Here is a 23,169-nt window from a genome sequence, read left to right on the forward strand (position 1 = left end):
TCGACAAAACAATCTTGAACAATAGCGAAGTGCCCCGCCGCAGTAGTCTAGTGGCTAAAGTACTCGGCTGCTGACCCACAGGTTGCGGGATTGAATCCCGGCTACGGCGGCTGCATTTTCGATGGAGACGAAAATGCTGTAGGCCCGCGAGCTCAGATTTGGTTGCACGTTAAAGAACCCAGGTGGTCAAAATTTCTGGAGCGCTCCACTACGGCGTCTTCTCTTAATGATATGTTTTTTGGGGGGACGTTATCTATCTAAATAGCGAAGCTTAGCAAACATTGCGGCTGGGCCTGCGTCTGGTGGCCCAGAAAGTGTTTGTAGTTGAAACCCGAGTACATAAAAATATCGAAGTAATGGCATTTACTGGTATACACCCCAGCTGAACGTACAGTCGTGAGGAACATGAAACAAACCACCACGTTTGGTGCAGTGGTTACTGGTGTCATGCGGACATGAGTGCGGCATATCGATTTGTGACACGTGCCACTTGTGCCACTTCGAATAAATATTTTGGCGTGAAGCAACATTCATGTGATTGGCAACTGCATTTAGCCTCTGTGGTGACTTAAATGTAGTTGCAGTGTTCCATTTCTTATTTCTCACGACTGTGTGTATAGCCAGTTGCCACCTAAAAATAAATACCGCCATCAACTGTCGCTATCTCATCCCGGGGAAATTAAGGGGCATCATTCAATTGGGCTTCCTCATTTTCGTGGCATAAAACACCTTTCGCGTATTCCAGTTCTGCTGATGTTCTTATATGGACACGCTCGTATGTCCCCTTCGAATGTATTTCTATGTATTCTACGTAGAGGCACGGCTATATGCTCTCCCATAGTAGAGCATCTAGTACTCTAAATCGTTACCCACGCTTTCTAAACACACGCTTGTATCGTTCAATTTCGGCCGAAACTTCAGAAAGCTTGAGTAAAACTTCGAAAATTCCGACATCAGTCCTTTCACAACGTTGACTTTTGTTGCACTTGCACTCTAACTTTTGCTTGCGTCTATAGGTAATATCGAAAGGAACTGCTGCAAATATTGATCACAAAGGAGGACCACATTGTTTAAAGCTTCTCATTACCACACATGCAACAGTAAGTATTTGGTCATTTCCCTTAATACGTTGACATATGCCGTTCTCATAAACTTTACCTTTGAGTAAAGCACTTATCAAAATCTTTTCGCTACTTTGAAGTACCTTTCGGTGGAAAATTTCAGCAGTGATTTTTTTTTTGTTTTTCTGTAGTGCACCCACGACAACGAGAATGATAATGATGGAATACCAACATCCCCAAAGAAATGTCCCAGGGCAGGTTGCTTTGCTGGACACAACCTATAACTAATACAAGGTACAATCAAGTGAGCGATAGCATACTTGTAGCATAGTAATTTTACGTGTAATTTTGACCTCGTTTTGGCTGTAACGTCGTGGGCTAGAAGAACAAGTTTCTGTCATAAAGGATCAAACACGAAACATTCGAACTAGAAGTTCTGTACTCTGGGGCACTTGAGCTACGACAGTGTGCCTCCATGCACTTTAATCGGGTATTTCTGCGCGAGTTATTATTCTGGGAGTGTTAGCCAGAGCCACAGCTATGTCGGCGATAAATGACAACCATCACGATACTCCCAAACTGCCTAATAATGCGTACCAGCGAAGAGCTGCGCCATGTTGCCATTGCCCCAGTGCATCCAATTGAAGATGTACCGGTTCGGTTCTTCCGGGTGGCAACGGAACAGCGCCATGATTGGCTGAAAGAAAATAATTAGGACGTCACCGCCAACTGGTCATATAGGGACTGCAGAGCTACATTGCCAACAAGTGAGGCAGCGGATGCATAATAAAGATTACATGTCAATTCTGGGGCGATGCTGTGAGGTTATTTGCTCAGTACGCCCATGGTTTAAGGTTGGGGGGGGGGGGGGGGGGCAGGCTTTGGGATCTAGCCTGCACTGCAATAGCGAGAGTGTCATGCACATGCAGTTCCTTTTTCCGAGCGGGATTGGCCGGTAGAATACGGCTCATTCGAGAGTCCGGTTTTCGAAAGCTCAATAAGTCTTCGACAAAACTGGGATGGGAAAGTCAACTGCTCGTAACACCAGTTTAAACATATATATTGCCACGAGCGAAATAACAGAAACAACCAGGAGTTCAAGTCTTGCCCGCACCTATTGTTTTCTTCTTTCTCTACTTCCAAGTGATTTCACGCTACAGTTGATGGCTCATACCAATTTACCTGTGAGATTATTCCCTCTCCTCGAAAAGCATTGTCTCGATGCTGGTGATGAGTGTTGCAAAAAAATGAGAAAGAAAAGACGCTACTATAGAATCTAACAACTGCATCGTAAGGCAAAAAAATGGGCTGCTTTCACCGACGTACTCAATAAAGAAAGGAGTTAGTACACATGTCACATCAAAAATTAAGTGACAAAAAATAAGTAGTCATTGCATGATAAGTCAGTCCACGTTCGATTGACGACGCGAGAAATGTGGCTTGAGCCTTGAAACATGCCCCACATCACTTTGTGGAAACTGATGGGAACGTTTTGCTGTGCCCTCAGGGAGAACTTCGTATGTAACGTCACTGAATTGGCGTAGAACTTTGTACGGGCCGAAGTAGCGCCGCATCAACTTTTCAGAGTGACCACGCTGTCGGAGGGGGTCCACACCCAAACTTCATCTCCTGGTTGGAAGGTAACCTCTCGGTGTGTGACGTTGTAGCGGCGTGCGTCGGCAGTTTGGCTAGTCTGAATACGGCGTCGGGCGAGTTGACGGGACACCTCGGCGTGTTGAGCGAACAAGCCAGCGTCCGCGTTAAACATGCCCAGGTTGTTGGGAAGGAGCATTGCGTAGAGCATTGTAGTGACCTTTCGACCATGAACTAAGCGGAATGGGGTGAAACCTGTACTCTCTTGGACTGCTGCAGTGTAAGCAAAAGTTACGTAAGGGGGTATATCGTCCCAGTTCTTGGGATCAACGGCCACATACATTGACATTATATCTGCAATGGTCTTCTTCAACCGTTCAGTGAGTCCATTTGTATGGGGGTGATAGCCCGTGGTGTTCCGATGTTCTGTACCACTTAGTCTCAGCACTTCTTGAAGCATCTCTGCGGTGAAAGCTGTCTCACGATAAGTAATTATCGCAGCTGGCACTCTGTGACGAAGGACGATGCTGGTGACGAAAAACTGGGCGATTTCGGCTGCGGTTGCTTTGGGCAGGGCATTTGTTTCGCTGTAACATGTTAAATATTTGGTGGCAATTACAATTCACCGATTTCCAGACGAAGACATGGGAAACGATCCGAGCGAGTCAATTCCAATTTGATGGAATGGTGTTTTCGGTGGGGCGATAGGCTGTAGTAGTCCTGCTGGTCGGACAGGGGGAGTCTTACGGCGTTCGCAGCCGCGGCATGTGCGGACGTACTGCTTGACTGTCTTCGCGGGGTGTGGCCAGTAGTAGGAGCAGCGAATTCTTTTCAAGGTGCGCTTGTAGCCAAGGTGTCCGGATGATGGCTCGTCGCGACAAGCATGTAAAATATCGTAACGAAGCGAGGTCGGTGCAACCAGTAGGTAAGTAGCCTGGATATGGTTGAAATTCTTCTTATAGAGGACTCCATCCCTGATGCAGAACGAGGCCAGCGAACGTGCGAAGTTTCGAGGAAGGCTTCGTTTTCGGCCTTCGAGGTAGTCAATCAGCGGGCTTAGCTCCATGTCGTCGCGTAGTTCTTTAGCCAAGTCGGTTGCTAATACAGATGAAAGGAATGTATCGTCCTCTTCAACGTCCGCGTTCGTACTTCCAATTGGTGCACGTCAGAGAGAGTCAGCAACAGTGTGTTTGCGTCCTGACTTGTGAATGACTGTAACGTCAAATTGTTGCAGCCGAAGGCTCCAGCGTGCTAGACGACCGGGAGAGTCTTTGATGTTGGCGAGCCAGCATAAAGAATGGTGGTCGCTAACTACCCTGAATGGTTGACTGTATAAATAAGGGCGAAACTTTGTTATAGCCCAAACAACGGCTAAGCATTCTTTTTCTGTTGCAGAGTAGTTTTTCTCTGCAGATGATAGTGTTCGACTTGCATAGTCAATCACGTGCTCTGCGCAATTTTTTGCCATTGAACCAATATAGCTCCAAGCCTGACGTTGCTGGCATCCGTGTGTAGCTCTGTGGCAGCGTTGTCGTCAAAGTGACCGAGTACAGGTGGGGCTTGGAGATTGTTTCGTAGCGTGTCAAAAGCGTGACGCTGGTCCTGACCCCAAACAAATGGTACGCCGTCTTTTGTAAGTTCATTTAGAGGTTGAGCAATTTCATAAAAGCCTTTGACAACGCGTCTGTAATATGCACACAGTCCCAGAAACTGGCGGAGATCGCGCTTGTTTGTTGGGACAGGAAATGCGGCAACAGCACTCGTTTTCTCAGGATCTGGACGTATACCGGCGTGGCTGACAACGTGACCAAGAAACTTCAGTACCTCGAAAGCAAAATGGCATTTCTCAGGTTTGGGAGAAAGTCCAGGTGTTCGAATCGCCTGAAGAACTGTCTGCAAGCGCTGGACGTGCTGCTCAAACGTGTCCGAGAAGAGGACCACATCGTCGAGGTAGGCAAGACACTATTGTCAATTTAGCCCAGAACGAACCGTGTCCATCATTCTTTGAAAAGTAGCTGGTGCCGAGCGTGAGCCGAAGGGAAGGACCTTGAACTCGTAGAGTCCGCCAGGAGTCGGTCTTTTCGCGAAGGCGGTCTTTTCGCGGTTGCGCTCATCAACAGCAATCAGATAATAGCACTGCGTAGATCCATGAAAGAAAAGTAACGCGCTCCGAATGCGGTCCGGCGAGTCATCTATTCGTGGTAAAGGATACACGTCTTTCTTCGTGATCTTATTCAACTTTTGGTAGTCGATGAAGAATTGCAATGTATCGTCTTTTTTTCTTTACTAACACAACAGGAGACGCCTAGGCACTGGTCGATGGCTGAATGACATCGCCCTTGAGCATCTGCTGGACCTGTTGGCGTATAGCGTCTTGTTATTTTTGCGAAACTCTGTAGGCGTGTTGTCGAATAGGTCTCTCGGTAGACTAGGTAATGATATGATGATTAGCAAGCGGTGTTTGAATCCCTTTGGAAGTCGTTGCAAAGCAGTTCCGAAATGAGTCGAGTATCTTCAAAAGAAGTTCCCGTTGTGTGGATGGTAGATCCTGGTTTATACCGAGAGTGCTTGCGAATGTCATGGCGGAAAGGTCGCACGATGAAAGGGCAGATAATGTTGAGGGACCAGGGACGTCGGCAATATCCTCAAGGTATGCGATCGCAGTGTGTTTGGTAAGATGGCGATACTCCTTGCTGAAATTCGTGACTAATAGGTAAACCTACTTCCTCCTGGGCTGAACAATACTTCGGGCAACGCAGATTTGTTGTGCACAAAGTAGGGACAAATTTTCTTCCGCGATTACAGCATCGCGGACGTCTTAGTAACATTCAAGGGTGATGAAGAGGCTGCTGCGGGGAGGCAGAGTAAAATATTCGGAGGATACATGTAGGGCAGCCTTCGATAAGTGAGTGTTGTCAGGTTCAGGATGAAACGGGTCTTCGAACAGCACCTGCAACTCTCGTAGGTCCATAATTGCGCCGTATTCACGAAGAAAGTCCAGTTTTAGAATGATGGGATGGGAACACACAGGTAATATTGTCCCGACGTCAAAACAGAGGTATTGCCGCAGAGATTGAGACACCAGAAGCAGGTCGGTCCTTTTAATAGAACGCGCAAGAGAGTTCTTCTTTTTCATCCATTTCCTTGTACTTCATGGCACATGCACAACTGCCATTGTCTTTCTTTTTGACAAGCACGGGACATTTGCCCCCCTTCGAAAGAGGCATCGTCCCGATGCGCAACTTAGGCGCTCTACCAGGCGTATGATGTGGTCGCGTCAACTGGATAAATACGGTTTCATACGCACGACGTGTACGACTTCGGGTGAATGCTTTTGGCGCTTAGAACTACAGTCAGTGTTGGGAACAACTTCATAGTTCACGTCGTTCAAGCGTCGCGTGACGCTGTATGGACAAAAGTACCGTCTTAGCAGTTTTTCCGACAGTCCACGTCGACGTATCGGAATCCAGACCCAGACCTTGTCGCCTAGTGTGTAGATTATAAACTTGTGTCGGGGGTCGTACCATTGTGCATCTTCATGCTGTTGATGACAGATGCACACACGCGCGAGCTGTCTGGCTTCCTCGGCGCGCTGAGTGAACTCTTCGGCGTCTACATGGATGTCGTCGAACTCATGCGGCAACATGGCATCCAACGTTGTCGTGACTTCGCGACCATAAATCAGCCTGAACGGCGTCATTCCAGTGGTTTCTTGTCGAGCGGTATTGTAGGCAAAGGTCACGTACGGCAATATCTTATCCCAGTTTTTATGTTCTATGTCAACGTACATGCTGATCATGCCTGTGAGGGTCCTATTGAGGCGCTCCGTCAGTCCGTTTGTCTGCGGATGGTATGCAGTTGTTCTCCGGTGAGCCGTACCGCTGAGGTTGAGAACCGACTTCAAAAGTTCTGCGGTGAAGGCAGGTCCTCTGTCTGTGATCACTGCTGTCGGAGCGCCATGCCGAAGGACGATGTTTTCAATGAAGAACTGAGCGGCTTCTGCTGCTGTGCCGCGTGGCATAGCTTTAGTCTCCGCATAACGGGAGAGGTAATCGGTGGCCATGATTATCCATCTGTTCCCTGCTGTGGAAGTCGGAGAGGGACCCAGAAAATCCATTCCAATCTGGGTGAACGGCTTCGCTGGTGCTTCGAATGAATGTAAAATTCCGGCTGGCTTGCTGGGAGGTGATTTGCGTCTTTGGCAGTCGGTGCAAGTTCGCACGTGATGATTAACAGCAGCGGGTAACTTTGCCCAGTAGTACATGCATCGTAGTCGGCACAATGTTCGGGTGTAGCCTAGATGACCAAAAATTGCTTCATCATGGCACGCTTCCATAATTTCTTTTCGAAGAGAGGCAGGCACGACGAGCCAGTGCGGGTTGCCGGTTGGTAAGGAGTTTTTTTTTTTTTAAGAGAACATCGTTTCGCAAGCAAAAAGATGACAATCATCTGGCAAATAACCGCGTCACATCCTTACGTCGTCCTTCTAAATATTCAATGAGTGGTAACAGCTCGGGGTCACTGCGCTGCCCCTGTGCAATAGTGGCCATGTTGACAACTCCCAAGAATGCCGCGTCAATGTTTTCGTCATCACGAGCGACAGTCTCCACTGGCGACTGTGAGAGACAGTCGGCGTTGGTGTGCCGCTTCCCAGATTTATAGACGATGGTCATGTCGAACTCTTGAAGCCTTGGGCTCCAGCGCGCCAAACGGCCAGATGGATCTTTAAGGTTGATGAGCTAGCACAAAGAGTGATGGTCGCTAACAACCTTGAAGGAGCGGCCGTACAAATATGGACGAAATTTGATGACTGCCCACACCACGGCGATACACTACTTCTCGGTGGTCGAGTAGTTCTCCTCTGTGCGAAAGAGGGTTCTGCTGGCGTAGGCTGTTACTCTTTCACAGCCGTCTTGCCACTGCACCAGAACAGCACCCAGACCTAGATTACTGGCGTCAGTGTGAAGTGCTGTAGGGGCTTCCTGGTCGAAGTGTGCGAGAACTGGAGGTGTTTGCAGGCGTTGTCGTAGTTCATTGAATGCCAATTGTTGTTGTTCACCCCAAAAGAAGGGGACGTCCTCACGTGCGATTTGTGTCAATGGCGCCGCAATAGACGAAAAGTCTTCGATAAATCGCCGATGATAAGCACACAACCCTAAGAAGCGTCTCACGGCCTTTTTGTCGCGTGGTGCAGGAAAATGCGCCACGGAGTCTATTTTTGCCGGGTCAGGTCGAACACCCTCGTGACTGACGACGTGGCCTAGGAAGCTGAGTTCGTTAAAACCAAAATGGCATTTTTCCGGTTTTAAAGTAAGGCTGGCCGAACGTATGGCTTGGAGGACAGTAAATAAACGGCTGAGATGCTCCTCGAATGTTGCTGAGAATACAATAACATCGTCCAGATAGACCAAGCATGTTTGCCACTTCAGGCCTGATAGTACGGTGTCCATGAGACGCTGCAAAGTTGCTGGCGCCGAGCAGAACCCAAAAGGAAGCACCTTAAATTCGTATAGACCATCAGGCGTCACCAAGGCCGTTTTTTCACGATCCCTCTCGTCGACTTCTATCTACCAGTAGCCGCTTCGGAGGTCCATTGAAGAGAAATAGCGCGCATGACGCAGCCAATCGAGTGAATCGTCTATGCGGGGCAGTGGATAGACGTCTTTCTTCGCGACTTGGTTCAACTTGCGATAATCAATACAGAAGCGCAAGCTGCCATCTTTTTTCTTGACCAAAACCACGGGGGACGCCCAAGGACTTTTCGAAGGTTGTATGACGTCATCCGCGAGCATCTTGTGTACTTGCTTCTGAATCTCCTCGCGCTCTTTCTGAGCCACATGGTAGGGGTTCTGCCGAATCGGTGGCGTGTTGTCTTCAGTAATAATGCGGTGTTTGGTCAATGGTGTTTGTTGGACCTTTGACGTACGCGAAAACCAGTCTTCGAATTGGTGTATAAGTTCAAGCAGTCGCTTCCTATCAGAGGGCGGTAGCGTAGAGCAGACGTCCACCGACAAAGTTGTCGAGGCGGGGACAGCCGCGTCATCTGGTTGCAAGGCAAAACAATCTCCGGCTTGGTCTACATCGTCGTAGTAGGCAATTGCGGTACCCTTCTGGATTTGACGGCGCTCGTTGCTGAAGTGTCTGAGGAGCACTTCTGCATGTCCACCAGTAAGCGCCAGGACGCCCCTCGCGATGGAAATGCCTTGAGTGAACAAAAGAGCGACTATGTGCTCCGCTATCACATCTTTATAGCAAGGACATTCACTGGGCACCGACAGAAGGCAGCAGAATCACGGTGGGAGTGTCACATCGTCGGCTATTCGCAAACGGCTGCGTGGTTCTTCGCTGCTGTTGTCGGCATAAGGATGTGCGCAAAACGTCACCATACGTTGAGGGACGTTGATAACAGCGCCATGATAACAGCGCCAAGAAAATCCATGCCCAAAATTAACTCTTTACAGCAGTCTGGCAACAGGACGAAAGTGGCCACGAACCTAGAATCCCCGATGCGAAGTCTAGTGGTGCATTTACCCGTGGGAGTCATCAGCTGACCACAAGCATTCCTTATGTGCGGCCCTGTCCACTGTGTCTTGACCTTTCTAAGGCGGTCGGCGAGCTATTGTCGCATGATTGAGAAGTCGGCGCCAGTGTCGACCAGTGCTGTAACGTGATGTCTGTCAATGAAAACGCTCATATCGGCACGTACAACTTCATCGGCATTAGTATTCGTCGTCGTATTCGTCGTCGTGGTATTCATAACTTCTTGCGATAATTGAGGGAACTTCACAGTGTCTGGACGATTGGCAACCTTGCCGCCGAGGTCGCATCAGTTAGTTTCCCCTGCGCGGGCTAGGCGAACGGCCTCTGGTGACGTCCGCGTAGCTCTGGGGGAAGTCACGTGGACGTGCAGGTGATGGAGATCGCCAGCGACGCGGTGCAGTTGCTTGGGCAGGCGATAGTTGATCGGCATCGTGGGCACGACGGTCTTCGGAGCGGAAAGAAGCGGGACGAGAAAAGTTCCCGAACCCGGAATCGCCATGACGGCCGTAGCGGGCAATGTATCCGGGTTCTCCGCAGCGGAAGCAAATAAGTCGACGGCCGGCCATGCGCCATAAGTCAGTTCGGCGAACTGGTGGTCGTCTCGTAGAATCCCGTTGCCACCAAGGTACGGCAGTAGGTCGTGGCTGGAAGGGCGGCGCCACAAATGTCGGTGCAGGGCGACGGACCACATCGGCGTAGCTCACTGAATGTGGCTCAGGGCTTGGTGCGGGTGTAGTAATGGCTTGCCTCAACTCCTGGCGGACGATTTCGGCAACAGATGCGACTGGCAGTTGGGCAAGGGGAACTGAGAGGGCTCGAAGTTCCTCACGCAGTATTTCTCTAATCATTTGTCGCAGGAAACTTTCGCATACGGCAGTGTTCTGAGATGCAGCACTTACTGCCGTGTGGTTCTGCAGGCGGTCAAAGTGTTGGCGTCGTTGTTGCAGTGTGCGCTCGGTGGCAGTCGCCTCTCTTATGAATTCATCTACTGTGGTAGGTGGATTTCGTACGAGGCCCGCAAACACTTGTTCTTTAACACCCTGCATTAGGTGACGCACCTTCTTCGCCTCGGGCATGTCAGGGTCAACTCGTCGGAACAGACGTATCATACCCTCGGCGTACATGGCGGCTGTTTTATTGGGTTTTTGCACGCGGGCCTCAATCACTTGCTGTGCGCGATCCCGTTGGTCCGAGTTCAAAAAGTAGCGAGGAGCTTTTGACGGAAGTCTTCCCAAGATTGGAATGTAGCCTCGCGGTTCTCATACCACGTTTGAGCACTATCTTCTAGTGCGAAATATGCACGGCCAAGTTTGTGCTGTTCGCTCCAGTGGTTGGATGCAGCGACCCGTTCGAACTGTTCGAGCCAGTCCTCGACATCCTCGTACTCTTCCCAACAGAAAACTTCAGGAACGCGACGATGTTCAAGAGTCACCTGCGAGGGAAGAGTGGTCTGCGATGGCGGGATAACCGTGGATGTCGTAGGAGCTGCCATGCTGGAAAGAGGCGGAACAGGTGTGGATTCGGGACTTAGGCCTAGTAGGCGCCGACTGAATTGGTGCACTGGAGTCGTGACGAGGGGCTGAGTCTCTGGACTAGATGAACGGGTCCGAACAAGACTGTCCTGCATCAGGTTGTAGGCTCCAGCACCTCCACCAGTGTCCCGACGTCAAAACAGAGGTCTTGCCGCAGAGATTGAGACACCAGAAGCAGGTCGGTTCTTTTAATAGAACTCGCAATAGAGATCTTCTTTTTCGTCCATTTTCTTGTACTTCATGGCACATGCACAACTGCCATTGTCTTTCTTTTTGACAAGCACGTGACAATATGAGGAAAGACCCTGTGAGCGTCGAAGCAAGGACTCGAACGCAGGCTGTGCACATTCCAGTCGGCGTGACGAGGTGGCCCCCTGCCGTGCGCAACGGGGGTCCTTGCCAAGGGGTAGTTACTTTCCTATGTTTGAGTGTCAGGGCGCTGCTCATAACCGAATAATCGGCGCTGGTGTCGACGAGGGCAATGACGACGTGATTATCGACGTGTACGGTGATGTTGGCGGAAACAGTCTTATGACTTTCAGAAATGACTGAAAAATCAGAACGGTCTTCGTCAGGTCTTTGCGTCAAGGGAGGCTCTTTGACAGTTAGTTGGGGCGCGGTTTCTAGTTTCCACTGTGGGGACTCGTTGACCGGCCTCTGAAAGGAGCATAAGATGACGAGGGAAAGCTAGGTGACGTGGCGCGAAGAGGTGATAGTGATCGTGATTGGTGGCGTTGACCAAGGCCAGGAGCTTGCTGGCCCGTAAGGTACGCTTCGATGTCGCGGGGACGCTCACCGCAACGCGGGCACCGAGCATCAGGGTGGAAGCCATGGAGACCAAAGTTGGCGGTAATGGCAATTGCGGTAGACGTGACCCGCTTCGACACAGTCGTAGCAGAGTGGACGGTTATCCGGCATACGACACACGCTGGCCTTTGTGGCGTTCTGTCGCGATCTAGACGGATGATAAGTAGGTACACTTGGAAACCTTCAGACGGGTGGCGGAGTCGAAGAGGTGCCCTGGAATCGATGGCTAGCCTGATTTAATGTCCGCATAGTGGGATTCGGAGCATGTGGTGCAGGAGATCGCAGGGTGGCCGCATAAGTCAGCACATGGGCCTCAGGCCTTGTTGGTGCGAGTTGGATGACCACCTGTCTGATCTCGTTTCGGATGAAGTCTGCGAGAGCATTTACGGGTGATTGGGGTCCCGCTGCTTGGAGTTGGCGCAGCTCGTCCCGCACGACGCTTCTTATGAACTCTGCGAGGGCACGCCTCTAGCTGTCAGCCCCGATAGAGCATGCAGCATTGGTGACGTCATGGCGTTCATACTGTGACGACCGATGCTGGAGAGTACGCTTCATTGTGGATGCCTCATTTATGAACTCAACCACAGTCGTCGGTGGATTGCGCCATAGTCCGGCGAAGAGCTGCTTTTTTACCCCACGCATCAATTCCGCACCTTCTTTTCCTCGGACATTGCAGGGTCGGCACGCTTGGAGAGTCGAAGCATGTCCTCGACAAACATCGAAACTCTCTCGTTAGGTCGTCGGTACCGAGACGAGATGGCCTGTTCCGCTCTCTCCTTCCTTTCGGCGCTGCGGTACGCATCGCGAAACTGTCGGCTGAACTCTTGCCCCGTCGCAAAGGAACCCTCGTGATTCTCGTACCACGTTTTGGCAGAGTCTTCCAACGAAAAGTAAACTGTCCACAGCTTGCGAGCTTCATCCCATTCGTTGATGCTGGCAACTCGATCGAAGTGGTCAAGCCAGTCATCAACATCGTCATAAATGTCTCCATGGAATGAGCATGGTGTTTGCGGCGCATGAAAAACGTGCGGGAGAAAATAGGCGTCGTTCGTTTGACTCGCCTGGTTGGTAGTCGAGGTTGCCATCTCGTCTTGAGAGAGAGGACCGTATTCGGGAGATAGTCCTCGCAAGCGGCGACTGCTTCTTGTCGTGGGAACTGTAGCTGTCTCCAAGTAGCTCTGTGTGTCGGCTGAAATTCTGGTGCCGATGCGCATTTACCAAGCACCTTCACTAATGCGACGAGCGAAATAACAGAGATAGCCAGGAGTCCACGGCTTGCCCGCACCCAGAACAGGAAGCAATGTTTCCTTTTTTTCTCCACTTCCAAGCGATTTCACGCTACAGTTGATGGCTCATACCCTTTTACCTGGGACAATATATAAAAAGATTATCTCGAGCGCCATCACAAGAGAGCATGATTCGGCTGTAATGCAACGCTTATCATCTAACGAGCAAGCGTTTCGATGGGTTGCTTTTTGCCAGACCGCTTGGGAAAGTGGAGTGGGCTTGGCACTTTTGATATCTGAGGGCTTGGGAATAGCCTGCCTACCTAGTGAACATGTGAAATCAGGCGTAGCGGGTTCACTTACTCGGATGTAGCGGGTAGCCGCGACACCTTTGTGCTCTTGACCGCATCAACGCACCGATCGCACACAGCACACTCCCAGCGTTAGAAGCGAGGAAATGGACAAAATGTACAGTCACGAAGCATTTCAACAAGCCTAACGGGTCTACGCATGTGCGTGAGTGTACCAGTAAGTGGCGTAGCCAGAGGCGGGCACACAGGGCACGTGCTCTCTCCCCCCCCCCCTCTCCTCACCGAAATTTTCTCTGCCATGGGATAGAGCATAAAACGGCCCTTCCCACTTCGAATCAAGGAGGTGCTCCCCATCAAACTTTTGCCTACGCTCCATGGTCCCAGTCCCAGATGGTTGCTAAGGGTGCAGGGAATGCGTGCCGACTTTCACCAGTGCTGTGGAACGGGAGGCAGCATTGAATCCAATTCAAAGGCTAATGTGATTGCAAGAAAAGAGGTAATGCGGTGCCTCCTTGATTTGCGTGGCCAAATTGGTATCTCGGAGGCTGCAATCACCGGGTCGAAAGTGATTACATTTTTCTCAATTGTGTCGAAAGTCTTCAAGATTATTTGGCTTGTAAATAGCGTTGCGAAGATTAACCGGGAACGAGTGGTGCGCTTCTCGTCAAGCCCCGGTCAACCAACGGCGGCTGAAATGGACAGTCTACTAATTGGATCGTTCGAGCACAGCTCGCCAGAAAACTTGGGGTAATAATTTTCTGTGGCGACTGCACAAGTGACAGCGTAAACTGCAACAAAACATCACAGACACAACATAAGGAGGCAGTTGTGTAAGCTTCTTGTTGTTTTGATTTACCGTACAGTTAATACATCAGCAACAAGCAAAATCATTAAATTATCTCTAAGTCTGTATATACAACTCATAAAGCCTTTGAATTATGTTGTTTTGAATAAAATGGTGGATTGAAATTCAGCTTAGGCATTTTTTTTACAACGAACGACGCGGACGTACAAAAAATTATCTCGGAGTGTTTCGTGTAGTATCTCTTCATAGACGAAGACAAAACGACAAAATAATATATTATCTGCATACCTGGCAGACTCCGAGTGTCACCGCTGTTACTCCCAGAATCGGGTGCAGGTTCCCACTCTGCAGTACGGAGAGTACATGTTTCAAACCATATTAAAGCATGTTCACTCGCTTCCGTTTTCACTTCTTTATATTGCGCATACCTGCAAGCACTGCGCAGTACACGTTGGTAACAAAAGCAGCAGCACGTTACTAAGGTGCAGCTTGTAGCTTTGCAAATTTGAAGTTTCACATTCTAGATGCTTTAGATTTATTCTAACCTGATTCAATGCAACTGCAGTTTGCGCTCTACAATAGTGCCCCCCAATGTGTACTTCAATAGCAGTCGGCAGCCTGTCACATGCATAGCTTTTTTTTTTTAAGTGCTAAGCACAGAGCTCATGTGATGGCACTAAACGGGAAACAAAAGAAATACACAACGCAAAAGTGCCACGTGTCATCCTGCCCCGTGCTACAAGGTGTTAAGTTCAGCACTTAACACTTTGAAAATGTTGCGACAAAAAGACCAGAAACCTACCCTCGCCAGTTTTTTTTTTTGTATCTGTATGCACTCACTGGTGCTTCGTTGACCTGAAGCTCAGCGGTTAGAGCGTTTCCGACAAACTTAAAGAAAAACAGCTGATAATGTAGCCAAAGTAGGTATATAAGACGTCAATTGCACTGTTTTTGGTGTCATCATCATCATCATGATCATCAGCCCGACTACGCCCACTACAGGACTAAGGCCTCTCTCATAATCCACCAATCGACCCGGTCTTCTGCTTTCTGCTGACGCGTTATACCTGTGAACCTTTTAATCTCATCGGCCCACCTAACTTTGTCTCCCCTTCGTGAGTTTGGGATTTCTGGGAATCCAGTCAGTAACCTTTAAGGACCAGTGGTTTTCCTGTCTAAGTATTACGTGCCAGGCCCACGTCCATTTTTTCTTCTTGATTTCAACTATGATATTCTTAAACCCGGTATGTTTCCTGACCAACTCTGCCCTCTTCTGGTCTCTTAAGGTTACATCTATCATTTTCCTTTCCATCGCTCGTAGCTTCGTCCTCAGTTTAAGCTCCTTGTGCTTTGTAAGCCTCCAGGTTTCTGCTCCGTAGGAAAGTACCGGCAAGATGTAGCTGTTATATACCTTCCTATTGAGGCTTAGTGGCAAGTTACTAATACGTATTTTAGTAATTGATATATCAATGCGGAGCAGTATAATGAACGCCAAGACAACGTGCTGCCATTATAGGGACCGACCATGAACTATGGGGCTACGCGCCTTTCGCAACATTTGGATAGTGTAGGTTCAGTCCCTGGCGCCGGCAAGCCGTCTTCTCGGTCACTTTGTGTTCTTCACATCTATGTCCCAGCTATTGCAATGCACTTAAAACAGTTTAGTTAACGTTCCCTCTACCTTCCTTGGCTTCATTATTTGCTGGTTTTCTTCAAGTTGGTATCAGCCAAAGAAACGAACCCTGGGTATTCTCTTCTGGCATATAAGGTATACGCGTATTTCAAAAGTTTGAGAGAATAAAAGCGTTAAAGTTTACTCACAAAGCTCCACCCCCCTATGGTGTAGAATATAACCGCCACACTTGTCAGCATAGTTACTACAGCGGTCGCCATCAAGCCTCGGTGGAGCTGCAAAAAATTTTAAAAACGTTCCATAAAGCAAAGTCCTAAACACTGCAAACATCACAAAGAACACATAGCCTGCACCTACCGTCATAGCTTGGTGGTTAAAGGGTCACTAAAAGGAAAACATTTTTTCTCGTATTGGTAAGCCGTCTTTTTTTTTCTTTTGCAATTACAAATTCAACGCGCCTATACAGCGTCAAGACAACCTAGCAAGAAAACGCGGGAGGCGACGCCATTTCAACGTTTCCGGCACCAAATGCAGTGACGTCATGGATTTCTGACGGAGTCTACTATGTCCTATGCAGATCTTCGTTAGTGAAAATTACATACATCATTTCCTGAAGGACCCATAGACTGATATATTAAGGTTCGGGAGGCTTTGTTAAGCCATACGTTGCTGAAATACTAAATGTACACTTTGACATTTGTGACGTCACGTGTGGAGGTTTAAGTTTCAATAGAAAATTTTAAGCTTGATTTTCTATTTTATAAATAAACCGATGATAACAAAATTAATGACATTGTAGTTTGGCAAGAACAAGTTATCCATATAAACCAATTCTGTGCTAAGCCTTAGTGACCATGTAAGTAGCAGTGCTGGAAATCTCCAGCACACGAGTTCGAATTCCGTCCCCTGTGACCACGCTGAAGTAAGGGCAAAATTTAAAGTTCCCATATTTACGTTTAAACGCATATTAACTACAGGTATTGAAAGTTATTATAAAGTCTCCCTTTATGGTGTGTTTTATATCCTTCCCATAACTCCTCGACGTTACATGCCAAATGTACGAAGAGGAGGCGCTATAGTCTTACAAAAGCGAAAGTATACGTGAAATGTAGGTTGAATGTGTAGCTCTGAAGCTATTATGCTTATTGTAACAAAACAAGATAACTTGAGATATAATCTTGACTTATATAGCTGTGTTTTATTTCAGTGCTTGACCAAGATATTTTTTCTTGTCGCATTCCTGTACCACGCTTTTTTTATCCAGGTATTGTTCTTGTTTCTTTTATTATTAGTATATAGAAAAATAGCACTGTTCATAGAACTTAAAGCTTTCCACTGGCACTAAGAATGAATGAATGAATGAATGAATGAATGAATGAATGAATGAATGAATGAATGAATGAATGAATGAATGAATGAAGTAGGCAGCATGCTAGCATTTCGTGCGAAAGACAAATGCAGCACACTTACGAAGAACCAGACTTTGTCTCCCAAGATGAGTGAGCCCTCCCAGGATGGCTTAAAGTTGCGCGCAATCAGTATGGCGAGGCTCACGAGGTAGAGCCAAGCCAAGATCATCAGGTTACCTGTGCAGCAGGACATCGTACTTCGTGAAGACGTGCAACGGTGCGTCATGTAAGGAGTTGTTTCTATAGATGTACTACAGCATATTTCGCTTACTGTGTATTGCGATTGGACTGCTTGTATACTAAACGTTGGACCTTCCTTGCGAAGCCCCTCGTCACTACGAGATGGTGCGCACGGTGTTCCTACGTTATAATTGCACTCTTACTTCCAGCGCATGTTTTGAAGGAGTGTTCAGTGTAGCAGCTCACCTCTTAATGAGAAAACATTGAAGAATCAGCGATGACAACATTGTGAAAACATCACCCGTTGATAGTTAACATCGCGTCACACTCTGTGCCACAGTAAGCTTTGCAGCCTTCATGGAAGCTTCCATCAAGTCTTCTTTCTACAATGCAAGGCACAGTAGCTCGTCGTAGTCTGAGTAAACAGGTGTTATTGTGTTACAGCAACACAATTTTGAACGCAGGTAACGCTCAATTCATTTATTACACTTTTTGCAATTACTCAGTTACTTTTCGCGGTCTGTATTCAATCACTGTAATTACATTTTAAAAGAACAATTGTTTATGTTATCGGTTGCATATTTTTCGTAACGTGCAAAGATCTGGTTTGACCATATTCTGTTTGGACGTCCGACCAACCAAGCACAATATCCGTTCCCACAGCTCACTAAAAATTATAAAGGGAACACATGAGCAGCAAGCGCCATTAAACACTTCTGTAGGGACGTCGTAAATAATTAAACCACCGGTGTTAATATGGCGCTAATGACCAAGACCACAAGTTAAAGCTTCTCCGATTTGTAGGAGTGTTTATTCTGTGATTTTTTCGTCTTCCAAACTGAACTCCCTTTATTCAAAGCGTGGCATCGCTACGCACAGCGTTCAAAACACAAGGAAAGCAATGGACGGATCACGAGACATGTCCTACTTGTGCGCACCAGAAATACAAGCACTCACCGTGCACCAAGATGAGCGGATTCCTGTCTGAGCCGGCCTTGACGACTCGCTTTTCGCCGAAAGAGAGCTTCTCCTTTGACGCCATGCGACCGCTGTGATAAATTTTTTCTGCACAACACATGAAAACCAAAACGAGTGTAGTACATGTCTTTAACGTTTCACCGATAGCAAGGCCAGACTTCACGAATTCGCCGTCTTCCTTTCCTTTTTATTGTAACATCATTCATGCGAACAGAAGTGGCGCAATATCGCCGTCGCCGTCATGTTACGTAAATCACAAATCGACAGCTGCGCCCCGCATGCCGTACATTGCACGCGCGAACGGTGGAAGCTTGCGAAACCTGCAAATGGGCGTGGCTTGAGCATAAATGGAATGCACCGACCCACTATGTCGGGCGAAGGAGCGTGGAGGTATGAAGGAGAGAAGGGAGCTGCGACGCTCTGAAAGTAGCGGCAAACTTTCATCAAAACAACGCGATCATGCATGCTATCTAAACAGACATCGGTATAGACGGTTCCTGCTCCTGCACTATCGACACTCCGCGTTGAAGCAGCAGACGGCGCGATAACTGCTTCGCTCCTTGGAGCGTACGCGTTTCTATGTGCCAGTGTTTTGAACTAATGCAGTTAGCTGGTCGCCTTACTTCATATAACAATCTGATTCGTTGCTTACGCTTTGGACGCTTCGTCCTTGCGCCGAAACCACGACCCTTTCACCGACAGCTAATTACAGTTTCCTGTTGCACATAAAACGTTCATCACACGATGACTACCTCACTGCCTTCCAAGTCTAAACTGATTTATAACTTCACTTCAATTGTCCTTAAAGTGAGCGAACAAAAAAATTGTGAAGCACTTTTTAGGCTAATTGTTTAGACCATCCGGCGATATTTAACAAGTGCTAGGAAACTTTGCGCTGCGTAGACAATGCAGAAAAACACTCGCGGACGTCTCAGACAACGAAAAATTTGTGACACACTTTGTGTATTGCGAGAATTTATTTCATGTGACGCTATCATCGAATAGCTGTATGTGCTTTTTCGATAGGCAAGCTTTAAGATCTACATTGACGTCTTTATGCAACTAGACCACATTTAAGTACTCCAAGGGCTTACCAGGCAAATTGAGGGCTTACCAGGCGAATTGTGTTCACTGACACCTAATCGGTAACACACGATCTAAAGTAAGATCGCTATGCATGTTAACGCGCATACTGCAGATTTATCGAAACAGATTTCCCGCTAAACCGCGATGAAATCTATGTCATGAGCAGCGGTCGTCGGCGTATTTCTGCAGAGTCAACCACCACTTGCTGTATATTGCTATAACTTGCCAACTATAGCTTGCTTTGTCACAGGAGTATACTATGTAATGTTTTGTCACATTGTTATAAAATAAGCGAACCAGCACTGCAACCACACTTGATGCTGCCAAGATAACTATATGTCATTTTTTTTCTGCAGCAGCTCTATAGTACTGGTGTGGCTCTGTGGTACACCTTACAGCCACGCAAACTACTTAGCTTGATTACAGCTGGAACGTTCATTTCCATTCTTCGCGCTTATTCGGGTTTCATGGGACATGACCTCCTCGACGCTATTGTGCGCACGCTTCTTAAGTTAATCCTTGCCGCTGCTAGATTAATTTAGGTTGTAAATCAAATGTGACGCATAACCGGATTTCATTCACCGTGTTAAGTGAATATGTATCTCACATGACTGAGTGAAAAAATTTCACGTCATAAGCGATAAGCATGTCATAATGTTCATTTTTTTATCATTTAGTCATGTTCTTATTACACTCACATTCACCTGTCCTCTTTTATTTTATACCAACTTAAGGAGCTGCCCTCGAGAGCGTCCAAACGTAAGAGCTTGATAGATAGACACCGTGAAAGTGTTTTTCGTCGGCAAACAAATGCTTCGTGTTTGAAAGAGAAGAATGGTCAGATGGAATGAACGGAGCTATTGTCGTACCGTCCGGCGGAACGACTTTCCCGGTTGCGAGGAGAACAAAGTATTTCTTCTTGGCCAGGTCGAAGGTCACCCCGTTGACGGTGGTCACTGGCTTCCTCACCCAAGTGCACTTGAGCTCACCATCGACCACCCCGTGGCTGCCGAAAGTTATGCCTTCAGTTGTCTGAAGCAGCAGAGAGGAAAAAAAACACAAATACTCCCAGGTTAAATGACTACAGTAAATTGTCACAAGAATGTTAACATAATAACGACATTCGTTTCGACGGCGCTCCTTCGACGCTGAAAATCTCACTGGCTAGTTCGCACGCACGTGCGTGCATGCGTGTGTGTGTCGTAAACCGTTATGATTGACATCACCAGATTGACATCACCATGTAAAATGCTTTGCATCACCATACAAAACGGGGAATCACAGGTTTGGTGCTCTTCGGCCAAACCCTGCCACAGCGACAACTGAACACAGTCTATGCCAATTATGTTGATAATAATAATAATAATAATAATAATAATAATAATAATAATAATAATAATAATAATAATAATAATAATAATAATAATAATAATAATAATACCGCAAATACCGGCTGAATACCACAAGCGCGCAACCAATTTGGCCAGTCGAAGCGCCGAGAGTAATCATTCAAAACGCCTCGTACCACATCGGGTTCTTCGTGTTGACCACTTGTTCTCAAGACGTGATACTTGGATGGAATTACAGCGCCACCGCGCTGTAATTGACTGCGCGCGCGCGCAGGTGTCATTTTTCGTATTTTCTGATACCCCATCTACAGACAGTGAGCGCACTAACCTTGGTGAGCTTCTTGTTGCTTCCAACATTGACGTTCCTCCTTCTAGTGCCACCATTGTCCCCGTCAATCGCACTGAATTGTATGGCTCTACCGTGGTGTTCTCCCCATCTGACGTTTTCAGTCGCTGCCACGGTACGTCTCTGCCATACGCCGTTCTGCCACCTCACAAAGAGGCTTCCGGAATCATCGTTTGCAATCCCAGCTCATGCCCTCTCACCTTAAGCGCTCACGAAACAGTTGGCTACGTTTCTCCTGTTGATGACGACGTTATAGTCCCACGACCCTGGCCAGCAACTTGAACTGAACGCTGTTACTGCTCTTTTTACGTCTAATGACGACTCCTTGGGTATCTTCAATCTCTCTATCGACAGCAAGCTTCCTCCGGATCAACGGGAACAGCTAATAACCATTCTGCATGAACTCCGAGATTCATTTGACCTTCCTCAAAAGGCAATGAGTCAAACTAACACCGTAGCTCACACAATCTACACCGCAACGCACCCTCCTTTGCGGCAACGCCCCTACCGCGTATCACCCAAGGAACGAAGTGTATTTGCAGAGCAGGTGGACGATATGCTTCAGCACGGTGTCATCAGGCCATCTTCTAGCCCCTTGTCATAACCTGTTGTTCTGGTGAAGAAAAAAGACGGTTCGGTTAGGTTTTGTGTGGACTGTCAGCGACTGAACAAAATTACGTGGAAAGTTGTACACCATCTTCCCCGCATCTACGACGCTATCGACTGCCTACAAGGTGCCGATTTTTATTCTTGACTGCACTTATACGTTCAGGTTACTGGGAGGTTCTGATGGCGGAGTGTGACTTCGAGCCGTAGCTGACTTTCCTAAGCCGACTTCACTCAAAGAACTTAGGAGGTTCATCGGCTTACGGTGTTCATATTTTCGCCGTTTCGTCCACAACTTTGCATCAATTATAGCCCCACTTACGCAACTACTGAACGGTCCAGCTAATCTTGCGAAATGGAACTCAGTGTTGTGGAGAAAAGGACAAGCCACCGTGCCCATCGCGAAAGCCACCTGTCCACATTTTCTTTATTCCGAACACTCAGAATCAGAACGCTGTCGCCTATTTAAGACCAGAACCTTATACCAAGAACGTCCATGTTTATTTCTACCACTCGTGCCCCCCCCCCCTTTCTTTTTTCTCCTCGGTTCTCCTGCTTGTGGCCGCGCGGCCACCATCATCCGCAACATACTCCCAAAAGCGAAGACGATCACGAGACAGTCTCGCTAGTCGCGATCACTTGTCTCGCTGACTTTCCTCTAGAATATATGCTAACTGAACCAGTCGCTTTCCTTGATGTTCCAGAAGCTAGTCACCCTAAAGCATGCGCGCAATATCATTCTCTCCTGGGTGCGCTGACCACCCAATTCTGCTATTGTAGCACTGAACGTGCGCTACCATCAACACAGCAACACAATTCACAGCTCCCAACAGCGAGGCCTTCGGCGTTCAAGCTGTAGCACAAATGACCGTCTCGGTGTGTTTTCTGTCAAGCGGGTTATCCGGTATGACCGGTCTTCCCGCCAAAGATCTCGCCCGAACTTCTACTGAACGACTGGTTGGCTCTGGAAGACGAGCAGCAACTGCACAACGTCAGCGTTGAGCTTTGAACCCTTCAGCAGGGCATCGTTGTGGCAAGCATGACCTAGCGCCTGCGTTGAGGCGTCAGACACAGCACGAAGCCTTGGTGTGACAGCATTTTCATGAATGACTGCGTGATGAGGCGCATGATAGGCATCGTCTTGTGGCTGTGGTATTCACAATCACCTTGTCTGTTTTTGTTTTTTGTTTTTTTTTTTGCTAATCGCCGCTGTGATTGCCTTGCCACGGTGTCTTACAGTTCAGAACGTTTCTTGAACCAGTTCAATTGCACTTGTGGACAGCCTTCTCCCAATCTTCGATGATCGCTGCCTGAATATTCGTTCAAAACTTGTGGTTTTAGCGGAACCTTGTAGCAGCCGTCTAACTTAATGATGCCCTGTTCGAATGCCTCAAGTTATGGTGGAGCCTTGATTCTTTTCTCAGTAGGCGCCTCGATCCCCATGACGCCAAGACGCCACATTGCAGAAAGACCACCGTTAAGAACAAACTTCGTTCTAGGGTACAGAACGCTCAGCGAAGGGTATTACACAATACACAACTTAGTAAGTGTGTGAATACTGGTTGGAAAACAAAAACAGCACAATGAGAAAAAGAAACAAATGAAGATTGCACTCATAAACGGTAATCTTTTGCTTTTTTTGTCAGTTTCCCTACTTTTCTAATAGCTTTTTTGGCATAAAAGAAAACGCAGCCAAGTGGCCGTGCA

The 23,169-nt window shown here is 47.8% G+C and overlaps 1 protein-coding gene across 1 annotated transcript in view; it reads right to left on the reverse strand.

Moving 5' to 3' along the window:
• LOC119181136 (putative ferric-chelate reductase 1 homolog) overlaps positions 1–23,169 on the reverse strand; it is a 51,132-nt gene that overhangs the window by 9,711 nt on the left and 18,252 nt on the right. Inside the window, exons 7-12 of the mRNA XM_037432319.2 lie at positions 20,031–20,193; positions 18,055–18,162; positions 16,979–17,094; positions 15,697–15,783; positions 14,164–14,220; positions 1,659–1,758 (exon numbers count right to left, since the gene is read on the reverse strand). Of these exons, the coding sequence (XP_037288216.2) occupies positions 1,659–1,758; positions 14,164–14,220; positions 15,697–15,783; positions 16,979–17,094; positions 18,055–18,162; positions 20,031–20,193 (631 nt within the window). The remainder of the gene's footprint in view (positions 1–1,658; positions 1,759–14,163; positions 14,221–15,696; positions 15,784–16,978; positions 17,095–18,054; positions 18,163–20,030; positions 20,194–23,169) is intronic.

This window comes from Rhipicephalus microplus, chromosome 10 (genome assembly GCF_043290135.1).
Source record: "Rhipicephalus microplus isolate Deutch F79 chromosome 10, USDA_Rmic, whole genome shotgun sequence".
NCBI classification, from domain to species: Eukaryota; Metazoa; Arthropoda; class Arachnida; order Ixodida; family Ixodidae; genus Rhipicephalus; species Rhipicephalus microplus.